Source organism: Mytilus californianus, unplaced genomic scaffold (assembly GCF_021869535.1).
Source record: "Mytilus californianus isolate M0D057914Y unplaced genomic scaffold, xbMytCali1.0.p SCAF_2, whole genome shotgun sequence".
NCBI lineage: Eukaryota > Metazoa > Mollusca > Bivalvia > Mytilida > Mytilidae > Mytilus > Mytilus californianus.
Window position 1 is genome coordinate 1,990,775 of NW_026262668.1, and position 16,321 is coordinate 2,007,095.

General features: G+C 33.7%; 1 protein-coding gene across 2 annotated transcripts in view; it reads right to left on the minus strand.

Moving 5' to 3' along the window:
* Nucleotides 1-8,919: 8,919 nt before the first annotated feature.
* The window catches only part of LOC127729060 (putative uncharacterized protein DDB_G0277255), a 39,756-nt gene continuing 32,354 nt past the window's right edge, over nucleotides 8,920-16,321 (minus strand). Inside the window, exons 3-4 of one of the 2 annotated variants that reach the window (XR_007994480.1) lie at nucleotides 9,482-15,034; nucleotides 8,920-9,400 (exon numbers count right to left, since the gene is read on the minus strand). Coding sequence is in view for 1 of the 2 variants with exons in the window: in XM_052236689.1 (XP_052092649.1) it covers nucleotides 11,120-15,025 (3,906 nt within the window). In the remaining variant the exon portion in view is untranslated. Of the gene's footprint in view, nucleotides 15,035-16,321 lie in introns of both variants that reach the window. The other variant, XM_052236689.1, reaches the window with a different exon arrangement.

Genomic DNA, 16,321 nt, shown 5'->3' on the forward strand with positions numbered 1-16,321 from the left:
TTCTATGCGACTGTCATACAAGTGAGAGGTTTGGCTAGCTATAAAACCAGGTTTAACCCACAATTATCTACATAAGGAAATGCCTGTACAAAGTCGGCAATATGACAGCAGTTTTCCGTTCGTTTGATGTGTTTGAGCTTTTGATTTTGTCGTTTTATCAGGCTTTCCGTTTTGAATATATCTTGGAGTTCGGTATTTTTGTTACTTTACTTTTTTTTTATACAGAGGAATTGTAACTCGCAAAGATGTTAGTCACAATCAGATCTACAAATAAGTCAACATGAACGAAAATTGTCGAAAATTGTCGACTGACTCCTTTTAGGAGTTATTGCTCCTGAATGAATATTTTACCAATTTAATAGATTTTTTGCTGAACCAAAGATAGAAAGAGCAACAGTATGAAGCAATAATGTTCATCACAATATGATTTACAAATCAGTCATTTTGTGTGCGAAATTGTCAACCTTATAGAAGTTATTTCCTCTGGATGATATTTCCTCTGAATGATATTTCCTCTTTTCCTCTGAATGTTTCCTCTGGATGATATTTCCTCTGAATGATATTTCCTCTGGATGATATTTCCTCTGAATGATATTTCCTCTGGATGATATTTCCTCTTTTCCTCTGAATGATATTTCCTCTGGATGCTATTTCCTCTGAATGATATTTCCTCTGGATGATTTTTCCTCTGGATGATATTTCCTCTGAATGATATATCCTCTGAATGATATTTCCTCTGGATGATATTTCCTCTGGATGATATTTCCTCTGATTGATTTTTCCTCTTGATGATATTTCCTCTGAATGATATTTCCTCTGGATGATATTTCCTCTGGATGATATTTCCTCTGAATGATGTCTGGAGTTATACAGAAACGTTAAAATAGCGAAAAAGATCAGCAAAATAAGAGAAGAAAGTCAACATGGCCATATTTTACACTAGTTATACGATTAATTGCCATTAAATTATTTTTTTTATTTTAAAAACTTATAGATAGGCATACACTTGTAAACAGTTAAATATGATCATCAGTACAAGACCTACACAGATTTAATAAGATCTACAGATAGGTAATAAATTAATTGTAATAAAGAAAAAAATAATATCAAAGTGGCATATGTTTTACCAGGTGAGCGATTCAGGCTCTTAGGAGCCTTTTGTATTAAGATTGCATCTCCTTAAAGGGGAAATTGACAAGATAAACTGTTTTTGGTGGACTACTGATAAGGCCACTTAGGTTTTGATACTCAGTCGCTAATGTACTTTTTATCCAAAAGTTTGATTTTATTTCGAACGGATCTAATAAAAATTAATTCCAGTAAGATGTGTCGTTCGCATTCATATCATACGCTTACATTGATTCCAATAGCCGATAAATTTTCAAACAAAGATAGCAACAATCTAAATATATTAGCCAATTGTATGAGAAATGATGATGCTAGAAGGCAATATTTACAAAGATTCGTTGAAAGCAAATAGTTTCTGAATCATTTATAGAATTTAATAGCAATTCTCTGCAACTACCAACCAAGTCGCAGCGCGTAGTCTCAGATTTTCTTAAAATATTGTTCGTTGATAGCTTATGAATGGAGACCCCACTCCCCCTTCCCCAAAAAGGGCTATGTAACTGTTATAAAGACAAGCACACAAAACATACAAGTAAACACGAAAACTAAGCATTGAGCAGCACGAACCCCAGAAGGGTAAGCAGCTACTGCGCCTGTAGTGGAAACAATGTTGCAGATGGTAAGTAAACAAATGCGAAACGTCGTATTCATTGAACTCACAATCGAAGAATAGAGGACGGAATTTTGGTTACAAGTGGAATATATCTGTGGTCATCTGTGACAGATATTCGATAACGGTCGACCAAATCATGATGGTGTTCGTAAAACTCGATAGGATGACATGAACTTTACAATTTGGAATCCTTGATTCAATGGCTTTCATTTAAGCAGCAATGCTCCATCAAATTCACAAAATCGCAATATTAAAGGAAAGCCCTGTATTATCGCATAAACTGGGAGATATAAACTATAAATTCAGAAATGGTGGTGGAATGTTGCCTACCTTTGTATTGTTTGGAATACTTTCGGAATTGTGGGTCCTCAATGCTCTTAATTTTCGAATTTTATTTGGCCTTTTTTATTTGTTTATTTTAGCGTCACTGATAAGTCTTTTAAAGACGAAACGCGCGTTTGACGTACAAAATGACAAGCCTGGTATCTTTGGTGAGTTATTTTGCTACAGAAAAATGGGGGAAAAGAAAGTTCATAACTGAAATATCGAAATCATCATAAATCGTCATAAAGTTTAGTTCTCAACCTAGCTTCATTGTAAGTGAAAATATGAAGAAAACTTAATTTGTGGTATCCTTTATTTTAAGTGCGGTCAAATTAATCGCCTAACTTTGAATTATTCAATGATAGGGGTTTATTTATATATTTAAAGGATAATGAAGCTTCGTTTCATTCATCGTAAGAAGCTTTTGTAATAAGGGTTGCATAAGAACCAAATCGGCAAGAAGAGGATCACAATTGGATCACAAAGGAATGCCGCTTGTTTGTCGAAAAAAAAGAACGTTTCAAAGTATCAAGCATCTTGATGATTTTAGTTCCAGGACTTCTTTGTTTGTATCAAGAGTGATTTTCAAAGTATTATTTGTCCCATAAAAACAATATATAAATTTCTCAGTGATTATTCTTAATGAAACATATTTGGACTAATTCTTTCATAATTCTTCAAGTCAAGCTTTGAATGAAAACTAGTGCAAAGGGTAGATCAGTCATTTTTATAACTATTGCACGAGGAAATGAAATTAGATTGAATGTATTCATTACAGATCTTGGGATTTTATTTAGTATACTTATTCCTACTTCCCCTAGAAACGGTTAACTTCACTGTAACTCTTCGTTAGGGATCGGACATCTGTGACATTTAAGTATTCAGCACAAAATACATATCGATTTCATTAAATAGTAACATAGAAAATCTACAATTTTACATTGTTAGCATCGTCCCGAAATTGGCTTCATAAAATCAATAAAATGATAAAAACAGTCATGACAGTGAAATTTAACATAAGTTAAAAAATAAGATGTGATCAATAAAGGTTTGAGAAAGTAATTGAAATATCAATTTTTCCTCCCGATGAAAGTAAATCCAGAAAAACGCTTCGGACACATCAAGTATACAATGTGTTCTAATATGACGACCTATACATCGTCAGCCAGTATAACAGTATATGATCTATTTTTAGCGCAAGCGCATAAATACACGAAACTGGCTGTTCCGCGTTACGCCCAAATTATTTATACTCAATTTGCGATAGCAAAACCCACGGTTTACGTAGGCCAAGACTCAGATACAATACAGTTATCTATATTCTAAAGCAAAATAAACAAATCAGTCCCTTTCAATTAATTTTTCGGTGTAAAATTTCATAAAACGAAAATTCCGCGAAATGATGTTATCGTCTTTGGCAACTAAACAAGGCGACGTCAAATGTGAGCCTCCTCATGGGGTTTTTGATTATGTGATTACTTTGCCGTTTTTAAAGTGATTATTTGATTACCAGACCTAATATTTTATGATTTTTTTTATTATTTGATAATCTAGGACTGTTTTGTTTATTATTTGATTATCTTGTTTAAAAAATTAATGGTTATGTGATTATATTGGCAACAAAAAATGTGATTATGTGATTACTTGGTCATCCCATGGGGGCCTCATATGTATGTTTCCGGCATCAAATGTAAACTACGGGCGTTTTAAAGCTTCTTGTACGCCTCAGAATGCAATAACATTACACAAAAAGAACATATTGAGGTGAACATTGTGAGTTTTTTTTTATATATTTAAGGAATGACTGTAATATTTTTTCTATCTATGAAGAAATAACATCAAAAATGTGGTGCACACTGAATAACCCGAGTAGCGGGTTATTTTAAAGTGTGCACCACATTTTTTATGTTATTTCGAATAGACAGAAAAAATATTACAGTCATTTCTTATAATTTAATTCTAAATTCCATTATAAACCGGAGTTAACCATGAAAAAACGTTGATGACGTCACGGTCACATGACAAAATTATGTCTATGAGCTGATAAACAAAACAACGTCAGCCAATCAGAAGACACGTTAAATCCAAAAATTAAATTATTATTGAATAATATAATATTACTAATATTATTATATGGGGGGGGGGGGGGGGGGGGGGGGGGGGTAAACGGAACAGCCAAAACAGTATCGTGTGTATAGGGCTTTCACGGTTAATAAAAGTACTGAAATTGTCCTATTAGAATCGAAAATAATTCATGGCAGCCGTAGATTTGTTCTCATTTAACCATGGGTTGGGCATTTATATTCAATGAAAACAAATCTACGGCTGCCATGAATTATTTCTTAATTATTTTCTTTATTTATGAAGCCAAAATACTTGTCAGATTGACCCCTTTTTCATAGTTCATTTATTAAATGAGAAAAAAAAATCGGAGATAAAACTAAATGGAGTTTAAAACTGAATCAGTCTATGAACAATGAACTATTGATTATTTGATGGAACATGGTCAGTCTCTCTGGCTGCATACACAGGTACCAACTCGGATGTTGATGCCGGGGGTTATTACGAATTAGCCGCAATACAGAGACACTAAATAATGCAACTCGTATTGTTAACGTCAAAGACTGTAACGTAACTAAAGAAACGTATTGTAACTTCATATCATTATTACGCTTATTGTCAGTATAATAAACCGAGTTTGAATATACACACGTTTTTTTTTATTTACACAAAGCGAAGTACTATCCAACTTAACTCAAACATTGGTGCCGTGAGGGGTTCTTCAGGAGTCCCTCTTATTTGCTCTATGCGAACTACCAATGTCCAACCTTGAACTCAATATCCTTATTTCATTGTTATCAAAGACAATGTTAGTGGTTTGTTCGCCAATGTACACAATGGTTTTTAGTCTTTCAAAATTGTAATGAAATCCAATATTTTCTGGGGAGTATTCAACTAACAAAGTGTCGGAGGATTTTTTCGAAACATGTGTCAGTCTACGATAAAAATTCGAAAGAAACGGGACAGCTGGACACTTGGGTCAAAGTTTTTTTTTATTTCAACAAAACTACTATAGTTTGCAGATTAGCATAGATAACACAAAGAACATCTAATTCAGTAAATAAACACTTTATTCAGCTTCTTTAAGACGCTGTTTGGTGTTAACAAAGAGTCATTAACATTATAGATAGGTTAATCCATTAGATAATTATAGGCCGTGAGCACCTCGAAAAATGTCTGACTATCTATTAAACAGCTAGAGCCAATAGTAGCAACGTTATTCATGTTAGAACTGTTGACCTGAATATTGTCAATAACACTTCTTTGCAAAATATTTTATCCAAAGGTACAAAATATTATTAGCCTAAATCCATCAATAAGAACACACAACTTTTAAAATACTGATGGATTCATTCGATGATAACGCCAGGCAGTTGGCTCAACGCAAAAAAGAAAACGTAGATACTCCTTCCAAATGGGATAAGGCTGTGAGGTCGTTGATACAAATTGGAATAAAAAAAAACTGATTTGGTTTATGAATACAAATGCTGCATCGATCTTTAGAGACCAGAATGTTGCTAAACACCTGCCTACCTCCATGACAACTATGTTATTATTTCCGAAGATAAATCCCAAACAATATCGTGTGTAAATAACATTACATAGACTGCTTGATAAAGGAGTTAGATATTTAACAATTCTCTTGGGAACTCATAACATACCTCACGACACTTACCAAAGAGGAAAACTTTTGTCTTTGTCCTGGTTTGTTTCATAAAAAAGAATGGGCAACGTTGATACCAGTATATTGTTTTATGGAATGAGGGATAAATCATACTTTGTAAAAAAACACCTGTCAGTGATAAAAAGAGAACATTCTATTAAACTGACATTATCAAGGTGCTTGATTTCTTGATTGACAACATAGTTGTTATATTTCGAGGACGTATTTTTCATCAAACAATCGCCACTCCCATGGGAACCAACTGTGCTTTTGTTGTCGATTTGTTCGTTTATACATAAGAGACAGACTTCATACAGGAGACCTCAGAAAGAATGAAAATAAGCAAGCATCATCTTTTAACTCCAAGTTCAAGCGTCTTCTGCTATGTATGCTTAAACCGTCATGCGAATTCATACCAAGTCAAAATGTCACACTGAGTAAAATTAAGACTTCTGGTATGTAAAGATAAGACCGCAAAAACAAGTCCATAGTGAGTTGAGACACAACGAACCGACGTAAATAGCCATTTGCATATATTAACTTGAAAATCTAAACTTGGGCTTCATGAATTCCCATTTTATAAGAAGGTATTAAACCGATATAAATTTTAAATCCCCAAATTAAAAACAAACAAATATGTAAGGGAGAATTGAATCGCATGAATACAAATTGATGGAGCCAAGTTGTGGTTAAATCATACACTCTACAGAATTCGGCATCCGTCATACAATTCAAGTCTTAGTCCATTTCCAAGAATAAAAACCGGTAATAATGTTAAATTGACGATAGTGGACATTTCGGACGTTCAATATATAATTGTCTCATTAAACTTGAGAAACCGAGACACTGCAACGTTCAACCCAACTAGTGATGCAGATTGTAGAACTTTTGAAATGATATTTTAAATAGTTTTTTTTATAATAACCATATTGTAGCATATTTAGAATATATATCCCTGTTTCCCAAATGACCATAATGACAAGGATATGATATGTCGTTTCTAAGGATTTACGTAAACACCATAGTTTCTGGCATTTCGTATGTTACTACAGCTGACAAGAGGACATAACAATCATATATTCGATTATTACATTGGTTGCAATGAATTACCGTGATTTCCCATTGAAATAAAAACCGATAATTTCACATGTGAAATAAACTCGGTTATTTCACTCCTCTGACGTCATACAACTATAGGTGTTGTCAAGACGTTGTCCATGACGTCGCATAAAAGCAAATTGTGAATGCGTAGAGAAAGATATAGTTCCTTACATTTTCTACTTTAATTCCATTAAAAAGCCCATTGCTAATGTAACAAAAAGAATAACTAATCAAAGAATTCAAATATCGAAAAATATTCAACTCGTGAGCGAACAACACTGATAATTAACTCATGCGCTACGCGCATTCGTGAATTAATGTGTTGTTCGGTCACTCGTTGAATATTTTTCTTTATTTGAATTCTTCGATTAGTTATTCTATTAGTATTTTAATTTCAAGGAAATTTCATGGAAAAGATATAGATATGACGTAGAACTGTTTCTGTCTAAGTATCCTGAACTTCAAGTTTACAGAAATATATAAGATGCAGGTGCTCGCAAAATAAGAACCACTAAATGAAAAGCATCCAACATAACTGAAAATAAAAGTAAAAAATTTTGATTATTCTTTTTCGAATTGTCTTTATAAGAAGTTTTTTCATAACTCTGTGACATATGAGGACAAAAAAGTCAGCAAGCATGGATGCGATTTAATAATTTAAATACCGACTTTCTGTTAGGATATTATTCAAACTCAAATATGTTGTTGATCAAAATTATTGAAAAAACCCATAAGTATTCCAAAATGATAAAAAGTCCATAGCGAGTTACAAGGGAAGGAGAATCATAAGACAAGCCCAGTTTTATCACATTACTAAACGATGAAAAATAAAATAGAAGTATAGACTAACAACAATAAAGAATGAATTTCGGGAACAAAAAAAAACAAAACAAAACAAAACAGGTTATCGTTGACATGCGCGTTCTCATTTTGAACAAACACGCACGATGAAGAATATCAGGGTAAATCCTGGTTTTGCGATTGTATGACGTCGCATACCTAGCTTATATTGGGTTTTTAAGCTTATCTTGTATAAGAATTATAAGCAGTGAAATAACTCGTTGTTTATTAAGATCAACAACTGCAAACATAAACCATCATGCAAAGGCATTCAATTCAAATATATTCCAAACAATTAATGCAATACTACATTCAAAAAGCACTAACTGTTTGTGATTTCAATAATAAAGAGAAGAAAAAAAAAAATCTTTAAGCAATATAAACATTTTTAAAATTATGAAAAAGAAAGAAAAAAAAACTTTAATAAAAGATTCGCAATACATCTCTTAAAAGAAATAAACATGTTTGTTTTTCGATTAGGACTATTGTCAATCTTAATTTGGAATCATTAAATTGTCAAATCAGATTTACATAGTTTTGTATAGATGAATACCTGCTTTTTTTGTAAAAAAAAACTGACTTCAAAAATAGGGACTTAAATGGTAAGAAACAAAATTACAAATTGATTGCATAAAACTAACGTTAGACCAGTATATTGCCATCGATTCAGAAAGACTTGCTGCTTTATCAAATTTATGATCCCCCTCTTAGAACTTAGAATAAACAACCCTGTACGTGGCACGTCCGTTCGACTCCAGTCCTGATTGACTAGACTTGTCAGTTTTCCTGCCGAAGGTTGTGGTTCTTTCCGGGCATTCAGACTTCCTCCACCAATTAAAACTGACCACATGATATATTACTGAAAGTGGTGTTTAAAACAACAATCAATCATTAAAAAAACATTTTTTAGCTCTCGGTAGTGATGAGATGTAGAAATAGTTCATTAAGGTAAGTGTTTTGTATGACGACCCATAACCCCTGCAAAAACTAAAAAAAACAAACATATGTGAGTAAATAATAATATACATGAGGTGTGGTTTACACCCTTTATAGCTAATCTTAATTTGTTTCGTAAATAGGTTTTGTTTAATACTTGAGACCGATTAAAAAATTACAGCTATTTCTGACGATGCTTACAATCAATATGATAAAATATAAGCAACATACATGTGCATTTAACTCAAACATACAATGAAAGTTTGTAATGAATAAAAAACAGCGTAATTCACAAAACCAAAAACGTGTGTATAGTTCAAATCAATTTTTTTTCTCTCCACAAAGTTCATATGACAAATAAAAATTAAATAGGAGCACTTTAATACGCCGTCAATAAACATATTAGATTTTACATGCAATATTTTAATATGTGTTGTACCTTTTTTGTCTTGTACAAATATTTTGAACACAAATTTTGCATGTTTGAGGAAAACAAATCCATATGGTGATGTTACAATTGCCCATCATTCAACCACCGTTCACAACGTTCACATGGATCAAATTAAAATTAATTAGGAATTGTCTCGTCTACTGAAACTGGACTTAAACCGCATGTGCAATGGACATATATGATTTAAGTCTGAAAATTACTCCTTTCTTTTATTACTTGTATTTGTATAACTATGTACTATTTAGCAGATAATATAATATAATGCCATTGTGTCTTCTTAAACCTTTAAAACTGACATGATGACTTACTTGTCATTTACTGTTCAGCAGATAATATAATACAATGACTTTGTGTCTTCTTCAACCTTTAAAACTGACATGATGACTTACTTGTCATTTACTATTTAGCAGATAATATAATACAATGCTATTGTGTCTTCTTAAACCTTTAAAACTGACATGATGACTTACTTGTCATTTGCATACACTTACATATCATAATATTCATTTTATGTCCAAAGTACTGTTCAGGTTTGCAGATGGGAATAAACGTGAAACATAAAAGATAACCCATTCCGTTGAATTAAAATAAAATCATGTAACATGTAACATTTCCCTGTTTATGAAATATACTCGACCATAACTGGTATGAATATAATGAAAATGATACCAATATCTAACACAATAAGTCAACCAAAATCTACATAAAACATCATGGGGTGGTACTACACGAATGCCCTCTCCTGCAGCATTTTCTAACAAAACAAAATAATTCAAACGAAATGAAAATCAAACTCGACATGCGAGTAATACAAAAAAGGACGAGTAAAGTTATCATTGAAGTCCGAAAAGGGCCATACTTCTGCCAAAAGTCGGCGAACAGGTATGAAACACTTTAAACTAGATCTGTAATTCATCATTATCCACTAATGTACCAAAACCATTCCAATATCAGCAGACATGACGGACAAAACTTCGGACAACTGTCTGATTTTTATAAGGATGGATTGATGGGTATTGGTGACAGTATATTCCCCGTCCAATTAGTGGCAAAAATAAAAATAAACTGCTTCGCCGAGCGCAGCTGGATACGACCGCAGAGGTCCAACCCTGAACAGTTGGGGCAAAAATGGACACAATATTCATGCTTGATACAGGTCTGAATTTGGATTGTAATTAAATATTTGACACATTATAGGTTTCTGACACAGAATAAATGTAGTCAAAGAACTTGAAATTGGTTATATGATTTGAATTTATATTCAATTGAAGATTTCTTGCTGTTGTGCAATACACTGTGCTGTTGCGCAATACTTAGTAAATATGTTTTCAGACTATATACAAAGAATTAGGAAAATAAAAAATGACATTTGAAGAAATTTTCTTTTTGTAAAATGTGGAACAATTTAAGAGACATCCATACACTTAAACACAAGTTATTGTCTCAAAACGAGAAAAATGCTTGTTTTAGACCCTTTTTGGCCTCCTAATTCCTGAACGGTTTCGGCAATTACCCCTAAAATGAATCACAACCTTCTACTTGAGATATTGAACCTTGTAGTACAATTTCAGAGCAAGCAAAATACTAATACACAAGTTATTGTCCTGAAACTAGAAAAATGCTTGTTTTGGGTCCCTTTTTGGCCCCTAATTCCCAAACGGTTGGGACCATCACCCCCCAAAAATATCCCAACCTTCCTTTCGTGGTATTTAACCGTTTGCTTAAAATTCATAGAGATCCATCCACTTAAACTAAAGTTATTGTCCGGAAACCAAATGTCTTCGGACGACAACTACGACGACGACATGATAGCAATATACGACCGCAAACATGTTTTGCGGTCGTATAATAAGCACCTGTACAGTTGATAACCAACGTTAGAAATACAATGATTTCGTCCGACAATATGACAAAACTTAATTAAGAGAGTTGCAAAACAAATAAAAATTTTCAAGAGTACATGACGATACAGGCGTGTAAAATGTAAATATCTGTGCCTCTGTTAAGTATGTTTATTAAGGAACAGTTTATTGTGCATCAACTTCTGGATAGCTGTTTCAACTGAGTTTTGTTTTTTTTGAAGATCGGGTATATTTTTTTTCCGGAGTTCTTCCATCATACTGTCTGGTATTCTTAATCCCTTTTCAACAATATTAGGGTCTATTCTTGGAGCAATCGATGCCGTTACTGCTGTTGACACGGAAGAGGTACAAATATTAAATATTGAATAATCTTTTTCAAGACTCGATGTTTCTTCATCGACATCGATAGCATCAGGGTCAACGCGAACAACAACCTGAGGTTTTCGTTTGCTTCTTTTCACATCCAACGACGTTGAACAGTTGCCACTTTGTAATGATTTTTGCAGTAAAGGATGTGTCTCAGCAAGATCTTTAACAGTAACTAACGGAGATGCACTTGGTAAGTTGTGTGGACGAGTCGTAACTGCCGGAGACTTTGCGTATCCTTGTGCAGGAATTACAGTTTTGACCAACGTGCTTCCATTTTTGTTACTGCTTAGCTGGACCATTGGTTGGATTATGTACTGATTCGGAGTTGCCGAAGAAGTGCGTATTGTTCTTTCACTAGAGGTAGTCACATTTTGAGGTCGATGTTCTTGCTCGATAAAAGGTTTTACAGTTGAAGTTGGCATTATATTTCTAGTAGATGTTCTTATGAAAATTGGTACCGGCAACGGGCTAGTTAACTCATTTTTAGAGTTTTGTTTTGAGGTTCCAGCCATTTTGTTCGTTAAATTCGGCTGATTGACATTCGTCGCCGTGAGTTTATTTGCATTAATAGCATCAGTGGTAGGGGATTTTATTTCTTTTTTAAAATCCCGCACCATAGTCTTCTCGAACTGCCATGAAGACCAATTGTATGAAGAATTTGGTGCCGACGTCGCAATACTCGTTGTGTTAGTTGAATATTGATGTTGCGAGGATTTAAATTTTTCTGATGGTGTCTGAAATGAGCAGACAGGTTTTGTTTCTACCTCTTTACCACAGGCTGATACAGCAAGAGGTCTAAGTTGCCTTAATGTGTCTTGAAACGAGGTTTTACAAGGTTTAAGCTGAATGTTGGTAGTCTTTGAACCATTGCTCTTATTTATCAAATTTCCTGTTTTCACAATTTTCCCATCGGTATTCGTTTTCATTTGTATATTATGATTCTGCATCCTGGATGTATTTTGTGGGAAAATAGACATAATTGGAGGATTTGAAGTCGATCCGGTTGTAGTTGTTTTAGCTTGACCAACTTGATCTTGATAAGATGCTATGTTTAAGAGAAGCTGACTTGCAGATGGAAGTTGATTCGCTGCCAGTGCTGTTTGTATGTTTGGAACGGATTGCGTGCGTATGTTTGGAACGGATTGTGCTGATTGTGCTGGTTGTGCCAACTGACCCAACTGACCCAACAGTAGCAGATTTTGTTCTATTGGAGTGTTTCGACCTAACTGTATATTAGTTGGATTAGACAATTGTCCTAAGAATGTATTTATATTCAACCCTGGATTTAATATTGGGTTTTGTCCAATTGCTGTATTGATAATAGGTATTTGTGAGATTCCTTGTTGTATAATTGGTAATTGTCCTCCATTCAAACCAAGAATAAATGGCTGAGTCTGACTAGTTAAAACACCTTGATTATTTATTTGATGATGGTTCACTAGAAAACTGTGGTTAAGACTAGTCAGAACAGGGTTACTTAAAGCACTCTGGTTAACAACCTGAGACGAGCTAACTGAAACATTCTGTCTTTCGGTTTTGATATGATTACTTAAAGTATTTTGGATACTGGTCTGCGGTTGGATGATTGGAATACTCTGGTTAACACAGTTCGGGCTTGAATTATTTGAGGCACTTTGGTTATTTGTTACCAGTTGGTTTAAAGGAAAGCTTAGTGTTTGTAAATTACTTACATTGTTGTTTGTGATCAACCCTAGTTTGTTGTGTTCATTGTTACTTAGTGCAGAATTCTTTTGTCCTTCAACTGCAGATGATATTTGCAGGCGACCGTCTGGTAACATATCAAACAAAACATTTTGCTTAACTCCGTTTATGTTCACTGGTAATAGCATCTTGGGTTGATTTATCGTTTCAAAGTTGTTCGCATTAACTTGGGATGATATATTAACTGCGTTTTGTTGAGAAACATTGCTGGTATTTGTTAATTTTAAGGTTCCATGGGAATTTGCTGCGATTGATATCATTATATTTTGCTTAGAACTACTAGAAACTGGTTGAGACACTTGAGATTTCGAATCACGATTCAATTGGGTTACGTACTGAGGTAATAAATTTGCTTTGTTAGTTGCTCCAAGTCCCTTAGATGGAGTCTGAATACTACCTGATTTTCCTTTACCCACCTCAGAGAGTAAACTTGGATTCGGAATTTGTATTTGGCCTGACATACCTAGTGGGTATATGGATGAAGCAGAGGATCCCGTCTGAAAATTCTTCGCTTGCGGATTTTCAATATTTAAATTCATTTGAATATCTGGTTTTGAAGGAAATGTATTACCTTCCAACAGCGGTAAGAAGAACTGCTTACCATCAGATTGTGTAATAAGATGACCATGTAGCTCTTTAGGTTTTGCCTGAGCGTTGTTAATTATGTTAGCCTGAATCTGAGAGGGCAAAGATACTAATGTGATATTTTTGTTGTTTGCTGAGAGGCTCTGGCTAACGTTTGAAAACAAACTAGTTGGAGCACTCGGTTTCACATTTAATGCATCTATAGAATTTGATTGCCATTGTCGATCTGATGATACCAAGTTCTGGTCTACATTAGCTGGTATAACAAATTGTTTACCACCAATATTAAACATTTGAAAAGCTGCTACTGTTTTAGTACTATCAATTTCCAGAGTAGATTTTGTACAACTGTTAACAGCTTTGTTTTCATTTAAACTATCAACATTTTTCGGATCGTCGAAATTTTGTAACTCGGATGTCGTATCGACATCAATGAATGCATTTTCGGCAATATCATTTATTTCACTTTCATCCAAGATTGATCTAAGTTTTTCAATGTAGGTAGCACGTTTTTCCTTCGGTGTCTTAGCAAGTTTATCCCATATGTCAAGAAACGACTGGTCACACACAGGATTTTGCAAAGCTTGAAAAACCTGTTCTTTCACGTTTTTCCTTGTTTCAAATTCGATGTCAGGTTCTTTCTTTATGTTTTGATGTAATAAAGCGTCGTTCATTGGTGGTTCATTGTTGACTGAATTGTCTTGCGTTTTACCGCTGTATGTAGAACTTTTAGATGATAAGTCTTTTTTACTATCCTTATCTTTGTCCATCTTTTGTTGGTGTCTTTTTTGTGTTTTTACACGAAGTCGATTTTTACAGTTTTCTTTTATCGGTTTCGTACTAGTTATTGTACTATCAACAACCGATTTCCCTTTTTCTGTGGCATTTTCTGTAAAATCATGGTATATCCTTACACTTGATTCGGAGTTGTGGACTTCTCCAGTTCCATTTGATTTTCCTTCATTGTAAATTTCTGTATTTTGAGAGTGTGTACGATCTTGCGTGATTTTCACTTTACGTAATTTATGTAAATGCGGAGTTTCGTTATTTCCTGTATTGGTAAGTTTGTGCTTTCTTTTCCTTGTTAAACGTCCATTGTCGCCAATAACATCTAATTCCTCAGACTGTATATCTCCTCTTTTTTTTAAGCATATCGAAGAACAATGTTTATGATTTTTCATCCATTTTCTGTAGGAGACATATTTTTTCGTGCCAAGATCTATTTTTTCAATATTAACAGTACAATACTTTTCAGTTAAGGAACTTAAATTTTCTAGGACTTTTGTACAATCAGATGTATTTGCCGACAACTGCTTATCTTGGATATTCAAGGAAAACACTGAATCTATCCGTAGATTCATTTCGCTCATTGTTACGACCTGCAATTGATAATTGTGTATGAAATTAGTTTAATACAAACATGTGTGGTTTGAAATACTGCCACAGTTAAAGATCCTTTCTTTTGGGGGCTAAACAAAGTAAATCTTCCGTTACAAGTCAATACAATCAGCAACACCTTTCTTAAAATATCAACTTTATTTCAAGAGAGATTTTCTCCTTTGGATTGACCAAATTTTTCGGATGGAAGATAAACAGGATGAGCTTAATTTAAGTTGCACATTATAGCTAGATGCGTTTGCAATCACCAGATGGTTATTAGGTTAACGTATTTTAGTCAACTAATGGAAGAATTGTTTTAAAAAGTGATATATATTTCTCTTACTCTTGCTCGTTGACTAAGCAATTACAATGGTTGCGATCGATGGCAAATGTGGTGCAGGACATGTTTACTCTTTCATAGTATTATTGTTACAAACTTATCTGTGGGTGTTATTCAGATAGAAATAAACATCATCATTTAAGTTGTGCAGTGGTGATACGTTTTCAATCAACATATAAAAAATAGCTAAAAACGCAACTGGGTAATCTAACGGAGGAATTGTTTTACAAAGTTGCAGAACATATTTACTCTTTCGTGGAATTTGTTACATTTTTGCACTTTATAAGTGTCACGACGGATGTCAAATGTAAAGCAGGATCTGCTATCCCTTCCGTAGTACATAAGAGCACCCACTGCGCTTGATGGGGTTCATGTTGCTCAGTCTTTAGTTATCTATGTTGTGTTTTGTATAGTGTTATTTGTCTTTTGGTCGTTTTGCGTTTTTATTTGTTTTCGACATGAGTTTAGATGTCCCTTTGGTATCTTTCGCCTCTCTTTAACAGGCACTCTAATTACAGACAGTTTTAATCATATAAAGATAAACAGCTTCACTTTAATTGCACAGTAGTACACTTGCAATCATCAGATTGTAAAAAAGATTAGCGTAACCATGTCAACTGATGGATGATTTGTTTTAATAAGTATTATAAATATTACATATCTTACTCTTGATCGTTGACTGTGCAGTATCAATGGTTACGATTGATGGTAATTGTTTTGCAGGGCATATTTACTCTTTCATGGTACAAGTGTTGACATACGGATTTATAAGGGTGTTAATCCGTAGATCTTTTAACGTTTTATTTGTTTGTCTTTTGTTGTTATATATATCTATGTTTGAATAATTTTTTATACGAAAAAAAACCCACGGAAATACATACTATGAAAAATATAGCGATATTTTCATTGAGAAAAGTGAGTACACTTTAATAAGGGATTTTGCTGA